We start from the raw sequence: 27,018 nt of genomic DNA, 5'->3' as shown, positions 1-27,018 counted from the left end.
CAGTTAGATGGATGTAAAGCAATGATACATATTTATTTATTTTTTATTCATGCATCATTTATTTTTCAAATAATAATATTTAAATGCTTATCTTTTGAAAAGTATTTATAGATGAGCATCAAGAATGTAGGCTTAAGATCCTAGAATTTAAGTCTAGAGGAAACCTCAAGAGATCATCTCGTTCTGTGTTCCTCCTCATTCTTTGTAATAACTGGCTTGTGAAATGACCGAAGCCCAGACTGTCAACCTGCTGTCTGTCATTTTGGGAAGCCCTTTGGATCACCCTCTAAAAATCTTGCAGACTTCCCTCTGTCTCCTTTCTGTTATATGCTAAATATGTTCCATTTCCATTTGAGGAATGACAGTCTTTGCACTTCCTTGTGTTAGAACCCTGTAGGGGGAAAGGGAAAACATTCTATTCCTCAGAGCCTTTGATTTTGAATAACTGAATCTGTACCTGGCTCTGGTTGGATAACCAGATTAGTGCAGCAAATCATCCCAAAGCTTGGTGGCTTCATAATGACTTATCGTTTATTATCTCTCATAGTTGTTTGGGCTGGGACCTTAAGAATGGTTTGGCCAGGTCCTTCTAGATCTAGGGCTCTTGAGTGGTGTCCTTAGAGGGTAGACAGATTTCCTCTATTCATGTGGTATCCTCCAGTCTCTCAGTCATGGTGCCCTCTGAGAAGGCTGACTTCTTGTGTGGTGACTCGGGTCAAATGTTACAAAAAGAAAAGGAAAAAATTGCTTGGCCTTACCTAATCTTGACTCAGAGATCACACAATTGCAGATGTCCCACCTAGATTCCAGGGAAGATTCTGCCTCTTGACTACAGGATATAAAAATATTCCCAGGCATTTTTTAAAACCACTACAGGAAATTGAATAATTTAATAGTCCTTACAGGACTACCCACTGGTTAGCCTAGGATTTAAACATTGACATTATTGACATCTAAGGCTTGACCATTTCTTCTGGGGCCAGTTAGAGGGGTCTGGTCTGTGCATTGTAGGATATTGTACAGCATCCCTGGCCTTTACCCTCTAGATGTCAGCACCCCAATGTGACAACCAAAACATACATCCGGACATGAGCAAAATGAACAAAATTCCTCTCAGTTGAAACAATGACACAAAGCAAACACATATTAAGCACATTTAATGTTCATGGCAACATAGAATTCAGCTCTGAAGAGTAAGTTAAATGCCATCATTTTTCTAGCTCACTTTAAATAAATCACAAGCAAATTATTCCCTACCTTGTTGGGTCACTAGAAGTATCAATGGAACTATGAAAAGTATTTTTCAGATTGTAAAAGCATTTATAATGCTATTTTTTTTAAATCCACATACTGGGTATTCATCAATTTTTATCATCATTCGTTTATTTAAGGAACTTTTTAAGATGGAGTGCCTGTAAGATGACACTGAGTGTCAGCACTGGGGAATGATAGGATCTAAGGCACCCCCTGCAGGAGCTCACCTTTCCATTTCTAACATCACCTGTAATGGGGAACAGTAGCACCTACATCTTTGTCTTATTTTTTTCTTCTCAGTACAGAAGATTGAGCCCAGGGGTGCACTACTTCTGAGCTACATCCCCAACCCTTTTTATTTTTCATTTTGAGACAGGGTCTCACCATGTCCAGACTGGCCTTGAACTTGTGATCCACTGACCTCAACCTTTTGAGTCACTGGGATTACAAATGGATTTCATAGTGACTGGCTCCTGTATCTTAATTGAATGTGAAGATGGATACTTAAAGCAAAGACTTTTTAAAGAAAATTGCTTTTTTCACCACTACATTCAAAAATAGTTGTAGGAATCATTTTGTGCTTTTGCTTTTTTCACTTTCTAAAAATGCTTACAGTTGTAAATCAAACATTTGAGAGCTTAACCCTGTATGTGGTATGTGACCCTTTCCAAAGAGTCTATAGTTTCTAAGCTTAGATGCATTTTTTTTTTTTTTTTTGTGAAGGGAAGTGCTTTCTACCTGCATTATTGTTCCCTCAGCCAGAAGACAATGCTATTGAAAATGAGACTTCCTGTGGTTATCTATGTGTTCAAATGATCTTATGTGACCTATGACCATTTCCGTTACCATACATATCCTGGGTAATGATTAGCTGCACTGTAGAGTTGGGAGTTTGTTTGCTCAGTTCCAGAATCAGAGTCTGAATAATCCCATTTCCTGTTAGGCTTCCTGGAGGGTCCATGGACTGATAATATTTTCTTGGCTTTTATGGTGTGCCTTTTGTGTGCCTCAGCAAAAGCAGCAATGCTGTCCTCCTATTCAATAAACAGCAGTCATCAGAAATGTAAATAGAGTCTATTCAGGATATGCTTTCTATACTAGCAGTGGAAGTAGGATCTCTAATTGGCCAGCCTTATTAAACTTCCCAAGAAGTGTGTTATCCTCTGTAGCACATAATTATATTAAGGGCAAAAACAGTCTTTTGTTATTTACTGAGTGCCTGTCATTTTTTACGCACCTGGTTGAGAATGTCATATGCATTACCTGATAATGAGGAGGGAGCCACACATATCTGTTTTGCAGATAAGAAAGCAATGGCTTATATAGAATGAGAAACTTGCCCAAGGTCAAATCTCAGAGGCCAAGCTCTTAGACATTACATTGTACTGTTGCCCTTGCTTGATAAGTAGATTTTTTGGTTTAAAAAAATGCTGTATTTCCATCTTCTATATACTTCCACCCCCATCATCCTCATATATAGTCAGTTTTCTTTTTAGTGTTCTCCTAGAGCTAGATAAAAGAAGTTTAATGTCTTCTAAAATTCTAAATAGAAAGTAAGCTGTAAGTATGTTTACATGTATATATGTGCATCATATACATATAGATGTGCAGAATATATTTATTTATATTATATATGTATTTATATTTTATATTTATACATATATAGTGTACATTTATTAACGCATGTATTGAGCCATCTGTCTTTCTTTGTATTTGCACAATATTCTACATTCAAACATCTTTCCTTTGTATCAGCCCAGAGCTTTATATATATAAAGCTGTAAATCATATATATATATATATATATACACACACACACACACACACACATATATATATATATATATAAAATATATATCTTACTGTGTGGTGGAACTGTGAAATAATTAATTTCCCTACTTGTTTAGTAATTACTACTGAATTGTGAAGCATTGTGCCAGATGCTATTCTGAGTACTGAGCATTGTGGCTGTGTTAGTCAGATTTCCTTCACTGTGACAAAATACTGGAGAAAATTAAGTTAAAGAAGGAAAAATTTTATTTTAAAATTTATTTCAGTCCACGATCACTTGGCTGTTGTTTCTGGGTTTTTGGTGAGGTAGAACATCACTGAAGGGAGCATATGCATGATGGAGCACAGCTGCTCACCTCATAGCAGCCAGGAAGCAGAAAATGTGGAGGGGGAGGCCAGGGACAAAACATAGCCTTCAAGGGCATGCCCCCATGCCCCTACTTCCTCTAACTAGGCCCCAACTCCTGAAGTTCTTTCTGCCTTTCAATATCCCATTGTATGGATCCATTAATGGATTAATCCATTCATGAGGTCAGAGCTCTCATAAACCAATCACCTCCCAAGGACCCTCCTCTCAACACTGTTGCAATGGGGATCAAGACTCCAAGAAATGACCTTTTGGGGGACATTTAAGATCCAACTACAATAGTGCCGGTAACAGAACAGACACAGTTCCTACTCTTAGAGACAAATACATACTTACCATGAAAGAAGTGAAGCTTAAGTTTCAGGGACCTCACTGCGCAGGTCCTCTATACACAGCCCAATACTTTTATCAAATTTGCAAAAGCTATGATCGTTGTTTCTTTTCCACCCTAATATATTTCAACAAAAAGGACATCCATAGTAAACTAATTGTTCAATTTAGTCAATTCCAGATTTCTGGATTAATCCCTGTAGAAGAAAACTTGAGGTGCCTTGAATACTATAGCTCCTATATAAAATTGGGAAATGATCCTTAATATTTTCTTGACATTGAAAATATGGAGGTGTGAAAATGAAAGGAATATTTCTTAACTGAAAGTAACCATTTTAAAATTTAATTTATCATGCTAGAAAAAAATGCATTGTCTTATTCTTTTAAGAGAATATAATGTTATAAAATTGTGGTCATGTGAAGGGGATCAAAAGAAGAAAGAAGGATATAGAAGAAGTGTTCCAGGCAATTAGTGAAATATGTGATTTTTAAATTTGTCAGCTTTTGAAAATGAGTAATTTGCAAAACATTGCTTTTCTCACTTTAAGTAAATAGTTAATTTTATACCTGAATTTATTAAGCTAGTTAATTTTTTTAAAATTTTACATAAGAAGTCTTTCTTCTTCAAACTTCAGAAGCTTCCATCCCTACAAATCTTGGGCCCCCCTATAGATTTTAATGGGAAGGCTGACAATAAAAAACAAATGTATGAATTAAGGTAGCGATGGGTGGTCTATTAAGAAAATAAACATAGTAAAGGGGACAGAGAATGATAGGGTTGAGGGGGAGAGATATTTTTATGCAGGGTTCTATTGCTGAATGAAGAATTATAATACACAAGGTGATGCAAAATGATATTTATTATCTTAGTTTCTGAAGGTCAGGAGTCTTGACCTGGCTTCACTGGGGTCCACTAGTTCAGAGTTTCTTGCAAGGCTGCCATGATCATGTTGGTGAGTGCAGGGTCTCATCGATTGCTGGACTGGGAGGGGGCTCCCTTTTCTGCTTACTCAGATGGTTGGTAGAATTACTTTCTTCCAGGCTGTTTGACTGAGGCCCTCCCTTCCTTGCTTTCTCTCAACTGGAAGCTGCTCTGTTTCCTTGCCCTGTGGGCCTCTTCTCTTCATCCAGCCCAGTAAGGAAGAGCGTACAGTGGCAAGATGGATGCTGCAATCTTATGTGACATCCCTGATATTTGTTTCTATTTTTTGAATCTAAAAATATATCAGATAGTGTTGGGTCCTGCCTTCTCCCAAGAGGAAGTTGTTACACAAAAACATAGTTATCTGGAAATGTGAATCACTAGGGGGTGCTCTGCAATATGCCTACCCCAGGTCAGGGGAGGAGGCATCTCTAACAGGTTAATTTATGAGAGGAGTTGGAATGCAGTGAAAATGAATATCCATATCCCTGGGAAAAACTCAAGGGAATAAGGTACAAAGGGCCTGAAGTCAGTGTGTGTTGGAGGAGGAGCCATGATTGTAGCTGAGTGAACCAAAAGGTAGAGTCAGACTGGTGAAGGAAGGGTGATCATGCAACTGTGGAGGCAAATCTTATACCTGAGAGCAGCAGAGTAACAATTCCAGGTAGTACACTACTGTAAGAGATGAAGTGGAAAGTATCAAGGGAGTTGGAAGAAGGGTGTGAGCAGGCCCAGATGGGCCACAGGTTTGTGTATAAATGGCTTGCAAACAGAGATACAGCAGAAGAAATACTAATGCTAATCACATCTATTCCTTCCATGCGTTGCCTGAAGACAAATAAAACATAGCTTGTTAATTAGCAAGTTGGACAACAGGAACTGACTTGCTAACTGTGCAAAAGTGGCATTTTGAGAAAGAGAGAGAGAGAGGAGGGGTTTTCTCCTTTTACATAGAAGGAATTTAGGATGAAGTGGAAAAATAGAAAGTGAATCCAAGAGATGGTATTGCTCCTCATTTTCCTGGTAACTCTTGGGCCAACATTCTTTCTCCTGTATTTCACTGTCTCTTTCTCAGCCACAGAGAGCCAATGGATCTGCCAAAAAGCAGCTCACCCTCCACCCTCTTTATGTAGGAAAAAAAAAGAATCTATTGAGTTGTTAGGAAGTTCTAAGTCATGGTAAATGGATGTAAGAAACAAATACAGAGGGCTTTTTGAGACATTTATTGCCTTCAAGATCGAATTATTGAAATGTGAAATGGCCTTGAAGTGACCTAACTATGTGCCACAGTAATCTCTGACTGAATGCAATCTGACTCCCTCCCACTGTGCTCTCTCTCTCTCTCTCTCTCTCTCTCTCTCTCTCTCTCTCTCACACACACACACACACACACACACACACAGACTTCTTTTTCCACACAAAATATGAACCTTAAGTTAAACAACTAGAACTTGTACATACCTCTCCTTGTATTTATATAAGTGCATGTATGTATTGACAGAATTATCTTTTGAAAGCTGGATTATTAAGTTGAAATTCTGGTAAATCTGATTTCCCTCCATATTGGCTGTCTAGGGTTGCCATAAAAAAATGTGACAGCCTTAGCCAACAGAAATTTATTTTTACTGTGGTGGAAGTCAGCAGTCCAAGATCAAGGTGCTTTGGAGATTAGTTCCTAGTGGGGGCTCTCTTGTGGCATGTAGATGGCCACATTTCTCTGTGTCCTCCCAAGGCCTTTCCTCGGAGCCTGTGCTGAGATTGAGGTATCTCTGGAGTCCTCTTATAAGGAAACTGGCTGTGTTGGATTAGTTAGGGCTTCACTTTTATGACCTCATTCAACCTTAATTACTTTCTTATAGCCCCTGTCTCCAAATAGAGCCACATTGGAGGGTAGAGCTTCAGTATATGAATTTTGAGAGGAATAACTCAATTAATAACATTGCCTTAGACAAAAAAAAATATTTATTTAAGAGTTTATGTCCGACTGTGAAAGTAATGCTTACATTTCTTTGATATGAACATAGAGTAATTGTCAATTAATTATACATTCATGCTGAGGTTGTGCTCAGTGGTAGAATGCTTGACTCACATGTGTGAAGCACTGGGTTCAATCTCAGCACCACATATAAATAAATTAATAAAATAAATGTCCATCAACAACTAAAAATATTTTTTTTAAATTATACATTTATTCACTAAAAATATCGTTTGTAAATCATGAAGCAGTATATTATTACAGTCTGTCTCTTTGCCTCTTAAAATCAAGGTAAGATTTCATTCAAATTCTTGTATCCCTGTAAGAAAATATAATGCATTCCCAAGATTTCTCTGAACACCCAGGAAGTATATATTTTCATTGTTATTTGACTCCAGCTTCCTGACTGTGGGTATTTGTTTTATACTCTCTTAAGTCTGGTATTTGCTGTTACCCTGTGTGCAAGCTCACCCTTTAGCCTGTTACTGTGTTATAGATGTTGAGAGATGGCACAAGATTTGTAAGTCAGAGAAGAACTTTTTCACTCACAGCCCAGCAAGCATCATGAGCGTACTTATGCTCGGTCCCTTTGCCCCACTGTAATCTCATAGTCATTGCATAAGGAGATGGACCCGTGCACATACAAGGTTGCACTGTAGGAAAGATCAGGTGAGCTTGGTGAATCTGCTATGTTATTGCAAGGGTCAGCCAGCCTGCTCTCTGTCCTGGGGGAGATACTGACTCATCAATCCCTCAGTGTTGCTCACTATAAACCCAACCCTAAGAAAGGGCCCAGATAGAGAGAAGTCGGGATCTTACATTCTCAACATAGCTATAGTATTGGGTTGAATGGTGACCTTGTCAAGAAATGTCACCACCATGGTCCCTAAAATTTATGACCATATTTGGAGAGAGGTCTTTGTAGAATGCCTTGAGGAGACTGTTGACAGAAATTTGAGTGAGTGTTCCAGCTGTTTCTATTGAGGATTTGGAAGAAAATACAAAAAAAAAGTGCTACTGGAAACTGGAGGAAATGTAATTCTCACTGTATAGTGGCAGAAATTTGGGTGTCGTTATTTCCTATAGTTGTGTGGAAAGCACACAACTCTCAAGCAACAGACTTGGATATTTAGTTGAGCAGATTTCCAAACAAAATGTTGAAGGTATAAACTTCTTTTTCTTTTCAAAATGTAGCAAAATGTGATAGAAAAGTGGCAATCTGAAGAAGGATCAGTTAAACCAAAGGAACCAGTCTATCATCAGCCTTGATGATCTGGAAAATTTCCAACCTATTCAGATGGAACAAAGAATGTTTGCATCCTTCCAAACTTTGCATGTTGAAATCTCTGGTGTGATAATATCTGGAGGTGAAGACTTTAGGAATTAGTCTCTTTATAAGAAGGTAGAGGGCTAGCTAGCTCTCTTTTGCCTTGAGAGGATACAACCAGAAACTGATCATCTTTAAATTCAAAGAGGACTCTCACCAGAATCCGACCACATTAGAACCTGAACTCAGAGTTCCAGCCTTCAGAATTTTGAGGAATAACTTTATGTTGCTTGTATGCCACACAGTCTGTGGTACTTTGTTATGGTAGCCCAAACTAAAACAGTATCAGGAGATTCACTGTTAGGAAAGCATGCCTAAAAAAGGCCCATGGTGTGGGTGAACAAGCTCTTGCTGAACAGATTGGGTATGTGATTCATGCATCCTCTCAACCATCTCAGCACAGGCCAGGAATAGAGATGAGGTTATCCAGGAAAGATTTATGGAAAACTCCTTTATACAGTGACACAGCTCTCCATGACATATATTGGAGACCTACAAGGATTTTAAGAATGTTGCCTCAGCAGAAACACTGCACATTAAACTAAGGGAGATACAGCTGCTTTGGACCCAGAGGACAAAGCCATGAACAACAGAGATTTCTCCTCAGAAAGTTAAAGAGAAAATTCTAATGGAATTTTATGCCCTAAGTGTCAAACTTCTTTGAGATTGGAAACTTCTTTTTTCCTTCCAATTCCTGCCTTTTACATTAAAATTCTCTAAGATGTGCCTGCAACACTATTCCATTTTAGAAGTAGGTAACTTGTTCTTCAGGTTTTCAAAACCACAAATAGAGAGGAATTTTGCCCCAGGACACAGATCACCTGAAATAATCTCATTCATATCTAAGTTTAGAACTTTTAAATTAATAATATTTAGATGAGTTCTGAGGCTCAGTCAGACTTGGTTCTGTAATGGATATATATATATATATATATATATATATATATATATATATATATATATATATATATATATTAGATAGACACAATACGTTTATTTTATTTTATTTTTACACAGCGCTGAGGATCAAACCCAGTGCCTCATACATGTGAGACAAGTGCTCTGCCTCCCAGCCCCAGGTTGAGATTCTTAAAGAAGTGAGGAAATATGTTTTGCACGTAACATGGTTTGGGGGAGGGTGGTCAGCAGAGTATAATGGGCTTATTGGTGGTTTCTTAAAAGATATATCCACATCATAATCACTAGAACTAGTGAGTGTTACCTCATTTGGAGAAAGAGTCTTTGTGATTAAGTGAAGGTTCTTGAGATGAGAACATGCTGGGTGGCCTGGGTAGCCAACAGAATGTGTCCTGACAAGAGTGAGTCAGAGAGACATTTGACACACAAATAGAGAAGGAGATGATGTGACCACAAGACACAGAGTGTTACAGACATGAGGTTAAGGAACACTCATTGTCCCCAGAAGCAAGAAGAGGCAAGAAATAGATTGTCCCCTGGAGTCTCCAGAGAAAGCATGGCCTTGAGAAAACTTTGATTGCAGATTTTTTGATATCCAGAAATGTGAGAGAATAAATTTTTGTTTAAGCCATTTACTTTGTGGTAATTTGCTGCAGTAGCCACAGGAAACAACCAAGTTCATTAAAATGTGTACAGGGCAAAAGACCCATGGAGGTCTCTCCTGACACTAAGCCTCCTGTAGTTCATTCTTACTGACTGAGAGCTGACATGTTCAACTTCCCCACAAAATCCCGCATACCAGGCCTTTGTGGATGTGGATAGGAGAGAGAGGAGGCAAGTCAATCTTACCAATGCAAACTCCAGTGTGAAGCAGCCTGTTTCTATGAATTTTCAACCACACCCTGTGCTGCTGATCCTCATTTATTTCCTTCCTTTCTTCATTGTTCTCTTTGGTTCCCCCAAAGTCTTGTTCAGTTTTCTTTTTAGCAGCCTTGCCTCTTTATCTGATGCCTTAAAGATTTTTACCTTTACCTCTGTTTAGCAAGGAATTTTCCAATCAAAGAGAATATAAATATAAAAATATACATGTTAAATATTCCCCACATAAAAGAGTGATCAATTTTATCCATGTAATATTGTTTAAAAGAATGTTAAGAGATCCAGAGTAGTAACATACATATGTGAGACAGGGTGAGGGAGAGGGAGTGATAGTAAAGGAGGAAGGCAAGAAAGAACCAGGAAATCCAGGAGTTAGAGAATCTCAGAATTAAGAACAAGAAACAGAGTTGTAGAAGCATGATCTCCCAAGCTAAGAATATGGTTCCACCCATCCAGACACAAAAGATATAGAATGGAAGAATTTGCTCACTACAAGTGCAAGTAATAACTATGGGTGCAATTGAAATTTATAAAAAGCTGTCAATCCTAATACTATGCTCAGTTTTATGACTCATCTGCATGGATTCTGTGAGAAGCTTAGGAAAGAGATGGTATCTTATAATTATCATCCCTACTGTAAGAACAGAATCTACTAGGTAGTAAATAGTAAATGCTTGTTAACTCAATAAAAAGTGAATAAATGAGAAAATAAAGTCTGTTTAACAAATATGTATGCGTGTGCATATGCATTTGTGTGTGTTTAAATTCATCTACTTCGTATTATAGACAGTTACGAACAGAGTGAAGAAAATCATAGAATCATGGAGAAATACCACAACATCAGACAAACATGGACAAGTTTACACAAATAACATATTAGAAAAATAGACTTTCATAGAATTGAAGTGTTATCATGTGGCCATTTTAGACATTTATAACCATTGTCCTTTCAAATGCATAAATAGAGATATTTTGATTCTTTTTACTTGTCTAGCAAAATAAATTTAGTCAAATCCATCCCAATTAACTAAAAATTCATTTCACATATTTTAAATGTTATTTGAGGAGTGTGATCATAAGATTAGCCAATGTAAATGGGTTTGAAGTGAAGTTGCTTATACTGATAGTTCTACTAATCCAGAATAGAAGTAATTTCTTTCTTACTTATTTTTTTATCCTGGAAAAATATAATACACTAATAGAAAATTTGAAAGCAGCAAATTATACTCACAATTGTACTGCTTGTTATGTTAGTATTTTATACATTTTTCAGTTTTTATTCTATTCTGAATTTTTTGTTTTCATCATTTTCTTTCTACTGTAAAGTCTTCACAATTACTGTTTTACAATGACAGTGTAGAATTCCATCTAGTTTGTATGCTATGATTTGCCTATTCAGTCTCTTCCTATTGAACATTCAATACATTTTAATTATGATTATTAAGAACTAACTTTAGACTGCTAAAAATCATCAAAGTCATTTAGCATGTGTAAAATGTGTTTTCTTTGGGCACCAAAGACTGAGAGATAATATAAAATCCTGATTAACAAAATAGTACTTACGTGGCTTACTCTCCTACTTCAAAGACAGGGAAGCCTATACCTAAACACTGCTTTTTCATTCGTTGGGAGTAGTGAATATTCTCCTGGATTCTGAACATGGGTCTCCTGGAAACCTTTGCAGGTCTTTCTAGTGATCCCCTGTGTCCTGGTCACTGCTGCACTTGCTCTAGGCCTGAAGTCTTGATGCATAGGTGGCTCTCCTCTGGCCCTGCTCCTGCCAATACTTCTTGGGTCCAGTCTCCTCAGGCAGGGGAGCACCGTGCTCCAATTCTTGACACTCAGTGCTCACAGTTCATAAATGTTTCTGTTGACTATTTAAAGGAGACAATTTTTCTCCTGAAATGCCAGAGTATACCTGCAAGAAAGGGCCAAAGTACAATCTGAGGAACCCTTGTTCAAAGCACCTCTTTATTCCTAAGTCCATCTCTCACTTTTAGTCTTTACCCTCTTCTCTTAACCAGAATTTATTCCCATACTTGTCCTTGAATCCTTCTGCATGAACACATTCTGTGAAAAGCTCTCCCCGTTTGTCCATCAGTGAACACAGATATTCCTATATGGGCATTGACTACATAGATTAGAGCCTCCTTCTGCCAGTGTTTACTACCAACGTGTTTCCTTAAGCTTTGGGAATGATATGGGAATCAATAAACTTCCCTGCTAAATTTTTGTACTTGAATACAGGTTAACGCATTTTTGTTTTATACATTTATTTATGTTTTCATTTTCGAAGCACATTTTTTCTTCATTCTGAGTTTTACTGTGTCTTGAGAACAAAACTAGATTAACTATATCCAATCCACAGGCATATATTTCTATTTTGATTATAACTTAAACATGGGTTCCAGAATATAGCAAGACAGTAGATTCTACATTTGCAGAAACTAATTCTTAAATGACTAGAGTTTATAAAAAAACCTATTTCAGAGATGGTCAGAAACCTTCAAAGAAGGAGGTCCTCTAAAATGCTTAAATGAGTAAAAGACACACACACAAAAAAAACTCTGCATAAACTACTTTGTACTTAACTCTATGATTTCCCTATGAATACTAAAACAGCAATAATAATCAAGGATGAAACAGTATCCAATTTTCATTGTGAAAGTAGGAGAAATTAATCAACTCTCCAGGAGACACATGTTTATATTTTCAGTAAGCTTTGGTGGGATTTACCAGAATACTTTGGCTTGGTTACTAGAAACAAATGTATAGCAAGGAAACCTTTGATAAAAACTTGGACTCTGCGACTCCATTACTGCATTCACATGAGGACAAATAGGGAAGACTTACAATCTGGTAATAATATGCTCCTGGCAGGGCAGAGTTCAAGCCTGTCTGAGATGCACTGAATCTAATGGAGAACAGAAGTGTTTACACTAATGAAGCCCTTGAAGCCTTGCTTTGCCAAACTTTTCGCCATCCCCACACCTATGCCTGCTCCCCAGGATGCTCCTTGTGCCTGAAATCACAGAATTGTAGTGATTTCCAGTTCATCCTTCAAGAGCCAGACTAATTGCCACCTCTACCGTGAAGCCTTCAAACTTAAACTGCCCTTTGTCCCAGCCTTTGACTCAGTATACCTCTGCATTTTATACTCATCACACTATGATATAGCTATTTTTTTCTAATCAAATTACAAGAATGAAAGCTCAAAGAGTGTAGAAATATTGTCCTTTTGTTCATTTCTTTCTAGATACGGTACCCTTGGGACCTAAAAACATTCCTAGCACAAAGGAGCTACATAAGTACTTGTTGAACCATCCATTTCTTAGTATGTATAGACATATAGGTATGGCTGGAAGGAAGGAAACAAGATCAAACATGACTTGTATGATCCACATGGTCCAATTAGCATTAGGATTGTGAAGAATAGATGTTCAGTTTGATGAATACTTCATATAAAAGTATTAAATTTGTGTAACTGACTAGGTATCATATGCTAAGAGTGAAATGATGACATAGACATTTTGGAGAGAAATAAGTTGATGAGTTGAGATTGTCCAAATTTACCAAAAGAAGCAGGGATTTATAGCAAGAAAGAAGAGGTTGAGGATCAGCAGACTGAAGGAATGGGAATAAGAATGACATGTTTTGTGAAGAAAATAAGCAGACCATTTATGAATGGAAACTCTAAACAATAGGTTGGAAAAGATGAGCCCAACCAAAACTCAGTGCTCAGCCATCAGTTGTGTGGTATTGAGCAAGAAAGACATTTAACCTTCATGAGTTCCATTTTTCTTATTTGTAACTTGGTGATATAACTAGGCTTTGCTGTTATGCAAAGTTATTGTGGAGGTCAAATGAGTCAGGATGATTCTGACACTGGCAAGACATAAGCACTAAGAAATAGTGGGATAGAAATTGGAATATACATTATGGTTTAGACTATAGATCATAGAGGAAAAAACATTGCGAGGAAATTTATTCAAATTAATTGCACTTAAGTAAGAAGGTTAGAACTCTGAAGTTCTCCTCTCCAATTTTCTCTGTATTCCAAACCATCATTGAGAAATATATATTAATTAAAAATTGTTTTATTTGATAAATAATATCTTAGGGGATGAGAAAATCACAGAGATTTTTTTTTAAAAAAAGGTCTCGTCATTCAAGGAGCTAGCATTTTAGCAAGTAGAGCTAGACACAAAACAATGTAGATATGTAAGACAATTTCATATAATAATTTTTAGAATAATAGTATATTTATGAAGCAGAGTGTTGTGCTAGATAGAGGGGTCAGGGCAGACTTATCTGAGCAAAGACCCACATGGTGAATAGGTGCCAAAATCTAAATGCTGAGTTGGGAGTATGTTATAGACTATGGGACAAGCAGTTGCAAATGTTGTGAGCAAAATGAGCTAGATGTATTCAACGAATATATATATATATATATATATATATATATATATATATATACACACACACACAATACAATATATATATGTAAGTATATATATGTTATATATATGTATATATATGTATATGTATACAATACATATACATTAATTATATATAATAAAATTAGACTATCAGATGATAAAATGACCTCCAGTTTCCTTATTTGTGTCAATTGATAATAATAAAAATATACATATAATAATATACATGTACTACTTATATGTACTGCATAACAACATTTTGGTCAACAATGGACCAGTAGCATTTCTCAAAAGAAAGGCCTGTTGTTAAGTGAGGCATGACTGTGTATACAGTATGTAAATGATAACATTTATCTGATAGATGATAAAATGAACTCCATGATGATTTCATGGCATTATATGATTTGCCAACATCCACTTAATGGGGGAAAATTGGAGTCACTGAATATACAGTCATATATGTTCTTTCTACCACTAAATATTTCAAAAGTATAAGTTTGGCATCATCTCAGCAAGTTTTTACTAGTATGTTTGACAGTGGTTAAGTACTCAAATAGTATTTATAGAGTTCCATACAATGGGGTGAAAATAAAGTGTTGATTGGAAACATCAGTATTCTAAATGTCAATTCTGATTTTCTGCTTTATGTGCTGTTATTTTCTTTTGTATTTTATTTCCTCAAAATGAAAAGAAGCAGTGGTACCTTTGGGAAAATATATGTTGGGGATAAAATTTGTGAATGTTGAGCTGTGTAGATTTCACTGTGAGGTATTTGAAAGTTAATATTTGTACTTTTTTCCTGGCAACACATACTTCTAAAAAATAATGAGCCAAGCTTTCTTGAGGGAGCAAATCCCTGATAGAGTGATTTGGGCACTTAGAGAGGCACATTGACTGCTTTAAGTCCCCAGAGCTTCATCATTGACTTCATTTTTCCTTTGAAGCACTCTACAGAATCTGTTTCCAGAAGTTTTGAGGTACAATGGACAGCAGGTCATTTTCTTCCAGCCTTTCAGTGCCTAGAACAATAGACTTCTGAAATGCTATGCCCTTTCAGTGTTGTCCAGATTATGGGCTATTCCTTTGTGAAAATACTATTATTAATGGAACTTTGATGTTAATTTTAAAGAGTTCTCTCTGTCTTCTGTGTCTGCAAAGATAAATGCTGACCCTAAGCCACATGAAACATATTCCATCTCCATTTAAAGCATTCATATCCACAAAGCCTTTTTTCTATAGAAGGGAACACTGTCAGCATTAATGCTGTCCATGTCAGAGAGGAAACATAATCCACCTCACTCTTTCCCTTGTTCCTCTTTCCATCAGAAACACAACTTTAAAAAAATACCATCAAGGTGTTATTCTCCCAAGGTGTTATTCTCCTTGGTGTGTGTGTGTGTGTGTGTGTGTGTGTGTGTGTGTGTGTGTGTGTGTGTTTAATGGCTGTCATTTCTTGATCATTCAGACAGAAGCATCAAAAAGCAAAACTACTTTTGACAGTTCCCATTGGGATAAAAAAGATATGACACCTACTCCTACATTTATTATCCTCTAAAATGATCTATTCTGAAAGAAAATGACACAATTTTCAAAGAGGTATGATTTTTCTACCTCCTTTGATACAGCCAGCATTGCCTTTTCAACAGATATTTCATCTGGAGACCATGTCAGGATCTGTAGGGGAATCCAGAAGAGATAAAATATGTCCTTCAGGTTCTGCACTTTGAGTATTATTGTGTTGGAGGACAAATGGAACTCAAATTACTTAAGAGTCCTTAGAGGTATTACAGTAGATTAAGCATTCAGGATCACGAATTAGCTCATTTTATGCTCAGTACTTGCATTTAGGATTATCACTCTCCAGCTATGAGGCACACTTACCTCTTAGAACCTCAGAAATCTCCATAAAAGAAAGGTAATATTGGTAACCATTTCCTAAATTTCTCTGATGATAGTAAGATTATGCATATAAGGTATTTAGTGTGGTTTTTAGGACCTTGAGTAAATATTTCAGGCATAGGTATTACTTCTTGATAAATACTGAGAATTTATTTAAATTTAAATAAGGAGAATAATTATAAGCTCAATTTTTTTTCAAGTGGGCTTCAACAATTATATTGCACACATTTTAACAAATTGCTAATATGGACTATGTTTTCATTTTTCTTAATAGGCATTTTAAGTTGTTGCTTGGCATACAATGTTGGTCTCCCAGAAGCAAAAATATTTTCCGGTCCTTCAAGTGAGCAGTTTGGCTATGCAGTGCAGCAGTTTATAAATCCAAAAGGCAACTGGTAAGAATATTCTTTTCTTTATGATTTGAATAAAAATACTGTGTAAATTTAATATTTGACTCCAATTCTTATTAAAACGAGTATATGATTAGAAAAGTAATGGATAGCCCACAAATACTTTTAAATGAAGGACCTATCTTTGAGAGTGACAACTGCAGATTGATAATTAATGGGATGGCATAATGATATTTTTTAAAAAATACCTGGATAGAAAATTTTCTCTAAATATTTCATAGTAAATTTATAATACCAGGGTTGAGCATTAGATAGATCATAGATATTATCTTCATTTCTTATTCTATAAGTTGATGATCATTCATCTTTTAAAATAATGAGCTATCTAATACTATGTTGGGGTCATTTCTAGACGGTAGAATTTCTCCCTAAATTTTCTCCTTTACATGACTTTGTCCACTTGCTTCATTCTAAATCTTCCTCATGCCATGTGGTAAAGAATACTCACAAACAATTTTAGAAAGTTTACAAAGGTGTCTTTCTATAGTGTATTTAGTGCTTTCGTTTTTGCTCCCAAGCACCCCCTTCCAGTCTTTTAATGTGAGGTAAGAATTACATTTATAAAACATAGTTTCTCTCCTTGATGCAAAACAACCACCTTCATAGAAATAGAAAGAAATATATATCCTCATTGCCAGTTGAAGCTTCCCATAATAGCAAAATAGATCAACTCAGGGGAAATCAGATTTTGAATAAAGTTTTTCCTCTGCCTGAATTGATGCCCACTTATAAACAGAGCCATCTCAGCAGGCAGAGTGGCGTCTGATAGAAACCTTATCTCCCTGGAGCTTCAGTTTCTGATCACCCTCTAAAACACTTTCCCATGATTATAGGGAATGCTATTGGCTTATCAGATAAGACCTACAATGTATAGCCTTTTGCATGTGAACTTATATTTGATGCTGTAAACAACTGAATTCAAATAAATAGTTTAAATTCAAGTTATTTGCATGTTGGGGTCTGCCTGACTGTCTGTGTCATGAGGAAGCAAAATGAAATTAACATGAGAGAGGAGAAGTGTATTTCAGAAGGCAAGTTGGAGGAGGTGAATGGTGAAGTAGATTTAAGTGATGGTGATGAAGAGGCTGCAGGTGAGTGTTAACTAATGGGAAGAGACTTGAAAGCAAAGTATGCTGGAGATAGTGAGTCAATCAAATTGAAGGATAAGAATGGTTAAGTTGGAAAGATTAGTAATTGATTATTTAATCATTTGGAATATGACAGAGAGTTGCATCTCAACCAACTACTAGATTTTGCTTTGACAATCATAAAGTAGTAAGAAGGCTAGAAAGATGATATGGTCAGTGTTTCGATCTTGGAATACAGCAGACGAAGTTGCTAATAACCTGGAATTTTACATGCCCAACCCTGTTCCCTTCTGCAGAGTCCCATAATCCAATCCAGTCAACATCTCCATTTTAATACCTAATAGACACATCACACATAAGTAAGAAAACACAACTATTTAATTTTTTGTGCCAGCTAAAGAGACCACAACACTTTGATTCCTTTCTCTCTCTCCTCCTACCTCATCCATAACTGAATCCTGTTGACCCATCACCAAAATGCATGACATGTCTGGTCATTGCCAACCATCTCTCCTGCTGCTAACATGATGGAAGCCAGCACTAGCTTCTGCAGATTCGGCTGTAACAACTTCTTGGCCTGTGTCCTGCTTCCTTCTCACCCCACTTTATTCCATACTGCTCTCTAGAGCCAGCGTGAACTTATGTGTTTTTTTTACTTTATTAGAAAGAAATAAAATAATGTGTTTTTTTACTTTATTAGAAAAAATTAAAATTCCTAAAGGTCCCTTCATGATCTGGTGCTGTAACCGAAAGCTCACACCCTGTCCCCAATGCCAATTAATGCCAATTTAATAATAAGGATATGGTTTTGATCAAAAGGAAAAAGAAGGTTTATTGCTTTGTTAGCAAAGGAAAAACACAGGGGACTCCTGTCCCAAAGGCTGTGACTCTCCCCATCAGGAGGAACAGGGGCATTTTAAAGGAGCTCTTCAAGGGCTTCACTCCAGGTGTGCCCCGACAGGGGGTCCAGGGTGCTTTGATGGTGGGTTAGGATTCACTTGTTAATTTGTCACTTCCTAGATCCTCTGGCAGACATCTCCTTCCTGTGGAGCATAGATAATTCAGGGTAATCTTGTTCACCACCCCCAAGTTAGGGACAGAGAGAGAGAAAAGGAAAAGGAAAAAAAAATGTCCCTTTTAAAAATAAGCCTCAAAACTGTATTCAAAAGTGAAGTGGAGGACTGCTACAGTGCCAGCCTGCCTTTCCTAGGTTTTCTTCAGCCCTTGCTCCCTGTTTCCTATGCTTTGTGGGCTGTCTTTTGTTCCTTGACTACACAAAGCTCATTCCTGCTCCAAAACTTCTGCACATCCTTCTCCTGCCTGGAAAAGTTGCCCTCCAAGATCTTCATTAGCTGGTTGGTTCTCATCTCTCAGTCTCAGTTGAGGCATCTGCTCCTCAGAAAACTGTCAGAGTACACCTATGTATTTAGCACTTTCTCCACACTTCAAAAGTGGGGCTGGTCTGAGGACAAGGTGGCATTGAGTTTGAGGTGATTCTTCTTAAGCAACAACTTTCCTGGGACAGGGAAGCTCCAAGAATAAAAGCCAGCATCATTAACAGACATTATCAGAGATAATAAGCCCATCATGTATTATAAGGGAACCAAACCACGGGCCAAGTAGCAGGATGGAAATTGAGTAAGATCAGAAGGGACAAAGAGTTGACAAGAATTTTTCCAGTTCTGGGAAAGTAAGAGGCAGCCATCTCTCCTTTCCCTCTGAAGGCTTCTTGCTAACCATTCAAGACCTGGTTAAAAGACAAGCCTGTTAGGAGTTTATAGTGAGATTCTGGTGCAAAACCCGGGAAAACAGATATTTCTAAACCCTGCCTTGGCTATCCTAGAGCACTCAGAGAGATAGAAAAACATGGGACAATGGCTACTGGGAGACAAAGATCCTCTCTGCCATCGGCGGGGCTAGTGCTTTTACTTCTAGAGTGGAGCTTTCTGGTAAGGTTCAACATTAAGCCTCTATCTAATTACCAGCTGGTGTGAGCATGTCCCACCACACAAGAAGGGGAGAAGGGCAAGCAGCTCTCTGCCCTGAAGGGGCTGAACCACATGGAGGTGAGAAGTTGGTAGGAAAGAACCAGAGCTGACAGGCTGCCTGTGAGTCCCTTCACTGATCTGGTCTGGAGACAAAGAAAGAAGCCAAACCACAGGGCACAAGCTTCTAATTCATTGTGGACTGACACTATGGGAGGTGCAGAAATATAGAACTTGACTTTGAGGAAAGACAGGAATAATACAGAAGACAGAACTTAGTCCCAACCCCTTATATCAATAGTGTTGGTGTTATTTTGGTATCCCTAGCTACATTAATTTAATAAGGCCACATACACCAAAGGGACAAGGTTTCCTCAGGATCCGTGTTATTAGCCCTGCCCTGCCAGCATTCCTTCTCCTGGAGGCAGAGCTGGGGCCAGGAGACAGGTCAGGGGGTGATGCCGTTCCAGCACTGGAGCGGGCCACAGCTAGGACAGGCAGCACTCGGAATGCTCAAGGAAAATAATGTGAAATTTGGAGTCCAGAATTGCCTGTTTGTTTTGACAATTGGCACTGTTCCCTTCCCCACTGTTAATTTATGACAATTGCTCAGACATTATGGAAGTAGCAGATGTGAAAAGGACTGTGTAAATATTAACTTTTCTTCTGATACTAATCAAGTTAACTTTGGGCACAGAAAGGGGGATTACCATGAATTCCTTTAATAAACTATGCGTCTTTCTTCCCAGAATGTTTGCATATTATACGAGAACAGTGCAAGGGTACACACACACACACACACACACACACACACATGCACACATCTTTATTTTCTTTGCTCTCCTGTTGCCTGTTTTGAGCTGTGATTTTGCTTCCCTTTTTCCTTTGCCTTTACAAACTGTCTGAACCCCGACTCTGTCTCTCAGCCCCTTTCTTCCCTCTAATGACTCACTTAAGACTCTAGTTTTGAGTTTTCTTAAATCACACTCCATTGTGTCTAAAAACTACAATTTTAACTCTTTTGTGTCCTGTGTTTCTAAGAATTTATAGGCATATTTTACATCAAGATCTACCAGATTTTAACAAAATAATCTTGACTCTTTTACTAGTTTGGTTTATTAGGTTTTATTACACGGTTAGCTTCTACTCTAGAAATGAAAATAGTTGTGACATGGGTTTGGTCATTCTTGAGCCCTTTCAACAGTCTCAAGTGAGCTGGATAATATTAAAAGCAAGATGACCTCCAAAACTGAGCCCAGGAGCAGCCTCCTGGCTGTAGGTAAAACTGTGGTCTGGTCCTCTTTCAGGTTAGGCAGAGGCTACCATGCCTCCCCACCCCCAACCCCTGCCCCCAGCCCTTACTTTACATACAGGATGTTCCAATGAGGATGATGCAATTGTATCACAAACAATCTACAAAGGATTGAGATATGTTTAAAAGCATTTCCTGGAGCTTTTGGTGATACACACTGTTTCAGTCTGTGTAATCTGAAGGCTGGTCCCAGGAAGAAGCTGAGTTCATTATGACTCAAAAGCCACTGAAAACTACAATCACTGGTGTAATGAGGACTGAATGAGAACTAGGGGTATTTCCAGATAAAGAAGTGCATTTTTTTCTTGTTCTGGCAGGGACTGGTGCATTCTAGTTCCTTAAAAAGAAAGGAGAAATATAATGGATGTGTGTCATGGAAAAACAAGACAAAAATCCAGCTATGTATGGACTCACATTATAGTTTTAACTTTTGAACTGGGACAAGGTTAATAAAGAATTTAAAATAAGACTAAATAAAACATGTTCAATTTTATAGCAAACATCAAATATTATGTCATTTGTTATCTTGATAATAATAGTACCTAATATTTATTGAGCACTCTTTCTTGGCAAACATAACACTCATAATGATACTAGGAGCTTATAAAATTATTATTCCTTTTGCAAAAGAAGGGCTTAGGAAGTTTAGGTTGTTTGCTTAAGATTACAGAGCTAAGAAGTAATAAAGGTAAAGTAAATTAATGCAACATAAAAAAGATGTGCCCAATGAACACATTTTTGTTTTTGTAGGTAACCAAGGAAATGACAGAATGTCACTGGCATATATAAATAATATCTAAATTTTATTTTAACATCAACTTTATACTGTAAGATAAAGTTTCAGAATTTTGTATTAACAATTCTGTTACTCAACTTATCCCATTAGTCTTCCACCGGCTTTACTGTTAGGTGTTGCTTGGGCAAGGATTCTGGTTACCAGGTACATTTGTACTCTCAGAAACTGGTTACCAGGTACATTTGTACTCTCAGAAACTGCTCCTCCAGAGCGGGAGAGTTTTTCCTCATCTTTCTCACCACTCACTGTGTGACTTTGGAAAAGTCACACAACCTCTCTGGAGTACAAGAACACCTTCTTTACCAAATGGGAATATTATAAGCACATTTTGCAAGAATAAAAGTGAACCACTTCAACAACAAAATCCTCCGCACATATATGAGCTACTCTTTTCAGCACTATGTAAAGCAGAAAGAAAATCAGTTTTTTATAATTAGCTCCTCCTGTCTCTTCTTACTCTTTGCCCCTCAGCCATTTCTCATCTGTCATGGATTGGCTTCCATGAATATTGGATCCGTAATAGTCCATTTATTCTTGGCCAAGAATGCTATTTGATTCCCTTTCCAAAATAACCATGTCTTTGTCTTTCAATATGACCTTTAAATATTAACCAATTACATCCTTACCTTTCTTCCCAAAGAGATACAATCCTCTTGGCATCAGATTGTCTTAGCAGTCCCATTTAACATGTTTACTCCATTTAATCACAGGGTTTGCTTTTATTTTAAATCCATAACATATATATTCCTTTTTCCCATTAAATTTTAGTTATTTTTTACTAACATAACTTATTCCAATTTTTTATTCTACAAAGGTATTGGTATTCTGAGTAGAATATATTCTCATAATTTTAAGTTTGAAAAAATATTGTCATTTTTAACAAATGATTATTATGCTATTACCATGTAATTAAACCACCACTCAAAACCATCCATATTGGTATACAAAATAGCAAGTCTCCTATCAACAGTAATTTTCACTTAACCTGGCAACAGGTGTAGGGTAAATGAAGAAGCAAGTGCCTTTCAGAACATAGGCCCCATGAACCACTCTACATTGGTTCACCTATACTTACTGCATATTTAGCACACCACACATTTATTTATAATATACTTGCTGATTACTTTTTCACAAACTCTAAATAATATTAATGAATAACTTTTAAAATGCGTTGGGCTAGTCACCATAAATTTAAAAATCTATAGCAGAGAAAAACATATTAAATATTCCTTGCTTTGACTTCCTTCTCCCTTCCTTCATTCTGAACACAAGTTTGTGTGTGCACCTACAAACACAACACACCTACACACCCATGTTGTGAATTGTACTTGGAAGAGAGTTGCTGTAGAATTCTGGAGCATGTCAATGATCTGTGAAAATCCTCCATGCCCATTAGTTGTATAAGTTTAAACTTTCCTCTGTAGTGATGTATGAATACCTGTTTCTAAAATAAGGTTCATGACAAGGGAGAAGGAGACTTACACACACACCCTCTGGTGTATGCTGATCTAAAACATTCCATCCATCTAAGTCCATCTAAAGAGGAATCTAGGACACGCTAAGTGGCACAGGTGGAAACTACTTGTTAATTTTTTGATAACCCAAATGATGAGGAAAACAATGAGTACGTCTTCTCTGGAAGACTTTTAAGCAGACATATTATGGTAGCAATAATCAGGGATTTGAAATGAAACAGCACTGTTACCCACCTGGGTTTGTAGCCACGAAATCACTTGGAGTCAGTTTCATTTTATGACAGCAGAAATAGTTCTAACACTTCACCTCACAGAGTATTTATAAGCATCAAAGGAGAGAATGCACATAAAAAGTGCTTTATAAACTGTAATGCAGTTTACGATGTTGTTGCTATTCCAATTTTTATCATGGATTAAAAACAACCATCTGTCAAAGCACCCTGTTGAAAGGTACTGACTCATGGGTTTTGATTTCTGAAATGTGGTGGTCTTAAAATCAAACCTCTCTCCCCAGGATAGGCCCAAGAATGGATAATTTGTATCATCACAGTGCTTTATAGTGACCAGTGCAGCTTTTGATTTGAACTTCAAGAAAACTGCATGTTAGATGTATTGACATAATAGTCAGTTTTTATGGATTCATTGGCTTCCAAGGCAAAAGCCAATTTGCAGGGTTTTTTTATGAGGCAAAACAATAGCTGAAGATGCTTTATCAGTAATAAGTGTGGTGGATTCTGCATGGAGACCCTGAAAGACCTCCAGGGTTTAGCCATCCATTCTATAAGGAGGTGATTGACAGCCTCGGTCTGAGGCTTTTTTTTTTTGTACTGGAGATTGAACTCAGGGGCACTTAACCACTGAGCCACATCCCCATCCCTTTTTTTGTATTTTATTTAGAGACAGGGTCTCACTAAGTTGCTTAGGGCCTCGCTAAATTGCTGCGGCTGGCTTTGAACTCACAATCCTCCTGCCTGACTCAAAATGATGCTTTAAATACTAAAACTGCTTTTCAACAAATGCCAAAGAGTTAAACTATTAAAATTGTAGTAGCAATATTTTCTAACAAAGACGTAAAAGGTGAATTCTCTTTACCCCATTCTCATTCTTTATAGATTAATTGTTTACATTACAAAGTCCTTTCATATTTACTATTAAGAAACAGTAGCCACCTAGGTCTTAATGGACACTGTGTTGGCAAATTTATAGCTATGCTGTAGGCCTGAGACCTCTGACATTAATTCAAATTAGTTATCTGCAATAGACTTCTAAGCTGATGTAAAATATCCCCTTGAGTGTCTGACAGACATCTCAAAATTAAAATATCTCCCAGTGAACTCCTGGGAGTTCCCCTTCCAAAATCTTGCTCTGCTGATAATGTTTCCTTCATCTGATGGTCATGGCTCATTCTTTTTAGTTTCTCAGACAAAACTCTTAGGATCATCCTTGACTCACTCTCTCTTTCTTTCTCTTTTCTTTCCTTCCTTTTTTTCTTTCTTTCCTTAGTTACTTACTTAAGTTATTTACTTACTTAATTTTCAATTCAAAGAACAACCCTACTTGTCTTCCTTTCACAATTTATCTTAAATAATGCCACTTCCACCAGCCTGCAGAAGCCCTCCAGCATCTCTGGCCTACAGTAGTACAGTCCCCTTCTAGATGCTTCACTTGCTTCTCCTTTGCTCCAAAATGATCATGTTCAACAGAGCAGCCTTCAAAATCCCCCAGCTTGGTCTGTGTCTGATCACATGACTGCTCTACTCACAACCCTGCAAAGGCTTTCTCATTTCACTCAGAGCAAAAGCTAAGGCTTCTAATTACTTATGATCTCTATATGGTCTGGCCCCATGACAACCTGATTCCATCTCATTTTATGCCTCTGTTCCACAGGACTTTTGCACTTGCCATTCTCACAGCCTGAACTACTCCTTCATTTCTCTTATGGCCATTCCTTTACCTCCTTCAAATCTTTACTTTAATGTCCCCTTCTCATGGAGCCCTTCTCTGGCCATTTTCATGAAGATTACACCATTCTCCACCCTATACTCGTAGTTTTTCCATTCTCATCCCCCTCCCAAAACCACCAAAGTCAAGACCACATAATTTATTTACTTATTAGATTTACGGACTAACTTCTCTAACTAGCATATAAGTCCATGAGGCCAACAATAATTTATTCACTAATATATCCCTACTGCCTAGAATTGAGTGTGGCCCATAGTAAGTCAGGCTCCCATGTCAGCCTCACAGAGTGTATACTGCACAAGGTGAAGTTACTCAGTTTACATAAGAATAGTGCCCCTGGAGTTACATGACATATCAACCCCATAGGAAATCAATAAAAATTGTTTGACTTGAATAAAACAAAATGTTTTGCCATACTATTTTAAGTACACCTCTGTAAGTAATCTCTAAAATATGTCTAGTATTGGAGGAACACTTGGCGAGTTTAGGGACCCATAGACCAAAGAAAGATATTTATAACAGCTCTTGGATTGTAGGTTTAAAACTACCCTACCTACACCACCATAAATACCACTTACCAACCAAAGTATTTTGAATTCCACTGGAGGTGGGCAAATTGGCTATGTTTGGGGAGTCTATATAATCACTATTTTCCTACAAGATAATTGAACAGTTAGTGTTATTTAAAGTAGTCTTGGAAGAATTCCCAGTTTCACTGTAGGAAAAGAGTTTATATCTTGGGATTGGGTTTTGTTTTAAGAATCAGCACACAGGAACCATTCATTCAGCTCTTTTGTGTGGTTGAGATTAAACTCATTGCTTCAAAGAAGTTTTGCCTTATTTCAACAGAGTTTACCCACCAACACATCCTACTCCTCGCCGTTCTAACATTTTGTCCTGATGCGTCTATTCCTGCTACAGCTGATTGCGTAAACATTTACAGATACTTATACCAGACTCCCCCACTTCCTGCTTGTTCATTCAAGAATGCTGCAATTCCCTGGCAGTGGCCTCAGGCAGTGTCATAGACTCTCCTCCTTAGAATGAGTTGTGAGACACCAGACTTCACCAAGGCCTCACGGTGGGAAGAGGAGACTCTGCTGGGACCTTTCAGTGAAGGGTGTGTCCAGTGGCTTTGGAAACCTCCAGAGTCACTATCATGACTGCTTTTATTTATTTGTCTTTTAAATTAATTAATTAATTTTAATTAGGTATATATGACAGCTGAATGCATTTTGATTCATTGTGCACAATTGTAGCACAACTTTTCATTTCTCTGGTTGTACACCATGTAGCGTCACACCACATGTGCAATCATACATGTACCTAGGGTAATGATATCCATCTCATTCCACCATTTTTCCTGCCCCCGTGCACCATCCCCAACCCTCCCTCCCCTTTGTCCAGTCAAAGTTCCTCCATATTTTCCATGCACCTTCCACCCCATTGTATATCAGCATCCACTTATCAGAAAGAATATTCCGTCTTTGTTTTTTAGGGATTGGCTTACTTTGCTTAGCATGATATTCTCCACTCCATCCATTTACCTGCTAATGCCATAATTTATATGCCCTTCAATAGGTGAATGGGTAAAGAAACTGTGGTATATATATCTATACAATGGAATGTTACTCAGCATTAAAAGATAATAAATTTATGGAGGCTACTTTTAATGGGCTACATAATATTTAAGGGACAAGTTGTGTATGGTGACACCCTTGATCTTTAATAGTCACTGGAATAGCCTGGTTTTCCACTGTTTCCTGTGGTCCTGTGTTAAGAGTTTATGGTACCATGATACTGTCAGAAATTTATTCCTACTTATTTGAATTCTTTCAGAGAATTTCAAGAGCTTTCCCATCCTCCTTGCTAAATGGTACACATTGTAC

The 27,018-nt window shown here is 37.4% G+C and overlaps 1 protein-coding gene across 1 annotated transcript in view; it reads left to right on the top strand.

The window, feature by feature from the left end:
- Itga2 (integrin subunit alpha 2) overlaps positions 1–27,018 on the top strand; it is a 96,327-nt gene that overhangs the window by 14,736 nt on the left and 54,573 nt on the right. The window contains exon 2 of the mRNA XM_027954420.2: positions 16,376–16,496. Within this exon, the coding sequence (XP_027810221.2) occupies positions 16,376–16,496 (121 nt within the window). The remainder of the gene's footprint in view (positions 1–16,375; positions 16,497–27,018) is intronic.

This window comes from Marmota flaviventris, chromosome 5, assembly GCF_047511675.1.
Source record: "Marmota flaviventris isolate mMarFla1 chromosome 5, mMarFla1.hap1, whole genome shotgun sequence".
Lineage (NCBI taxonomy): Eukaryota > Metazoa > Chordata > Mammalia > Rodentia > Sciuridae > Marmota > Marmota flaviventris.
This window is presented reverse-complemented; position numbering and strand designations above follow the sequence as displayed.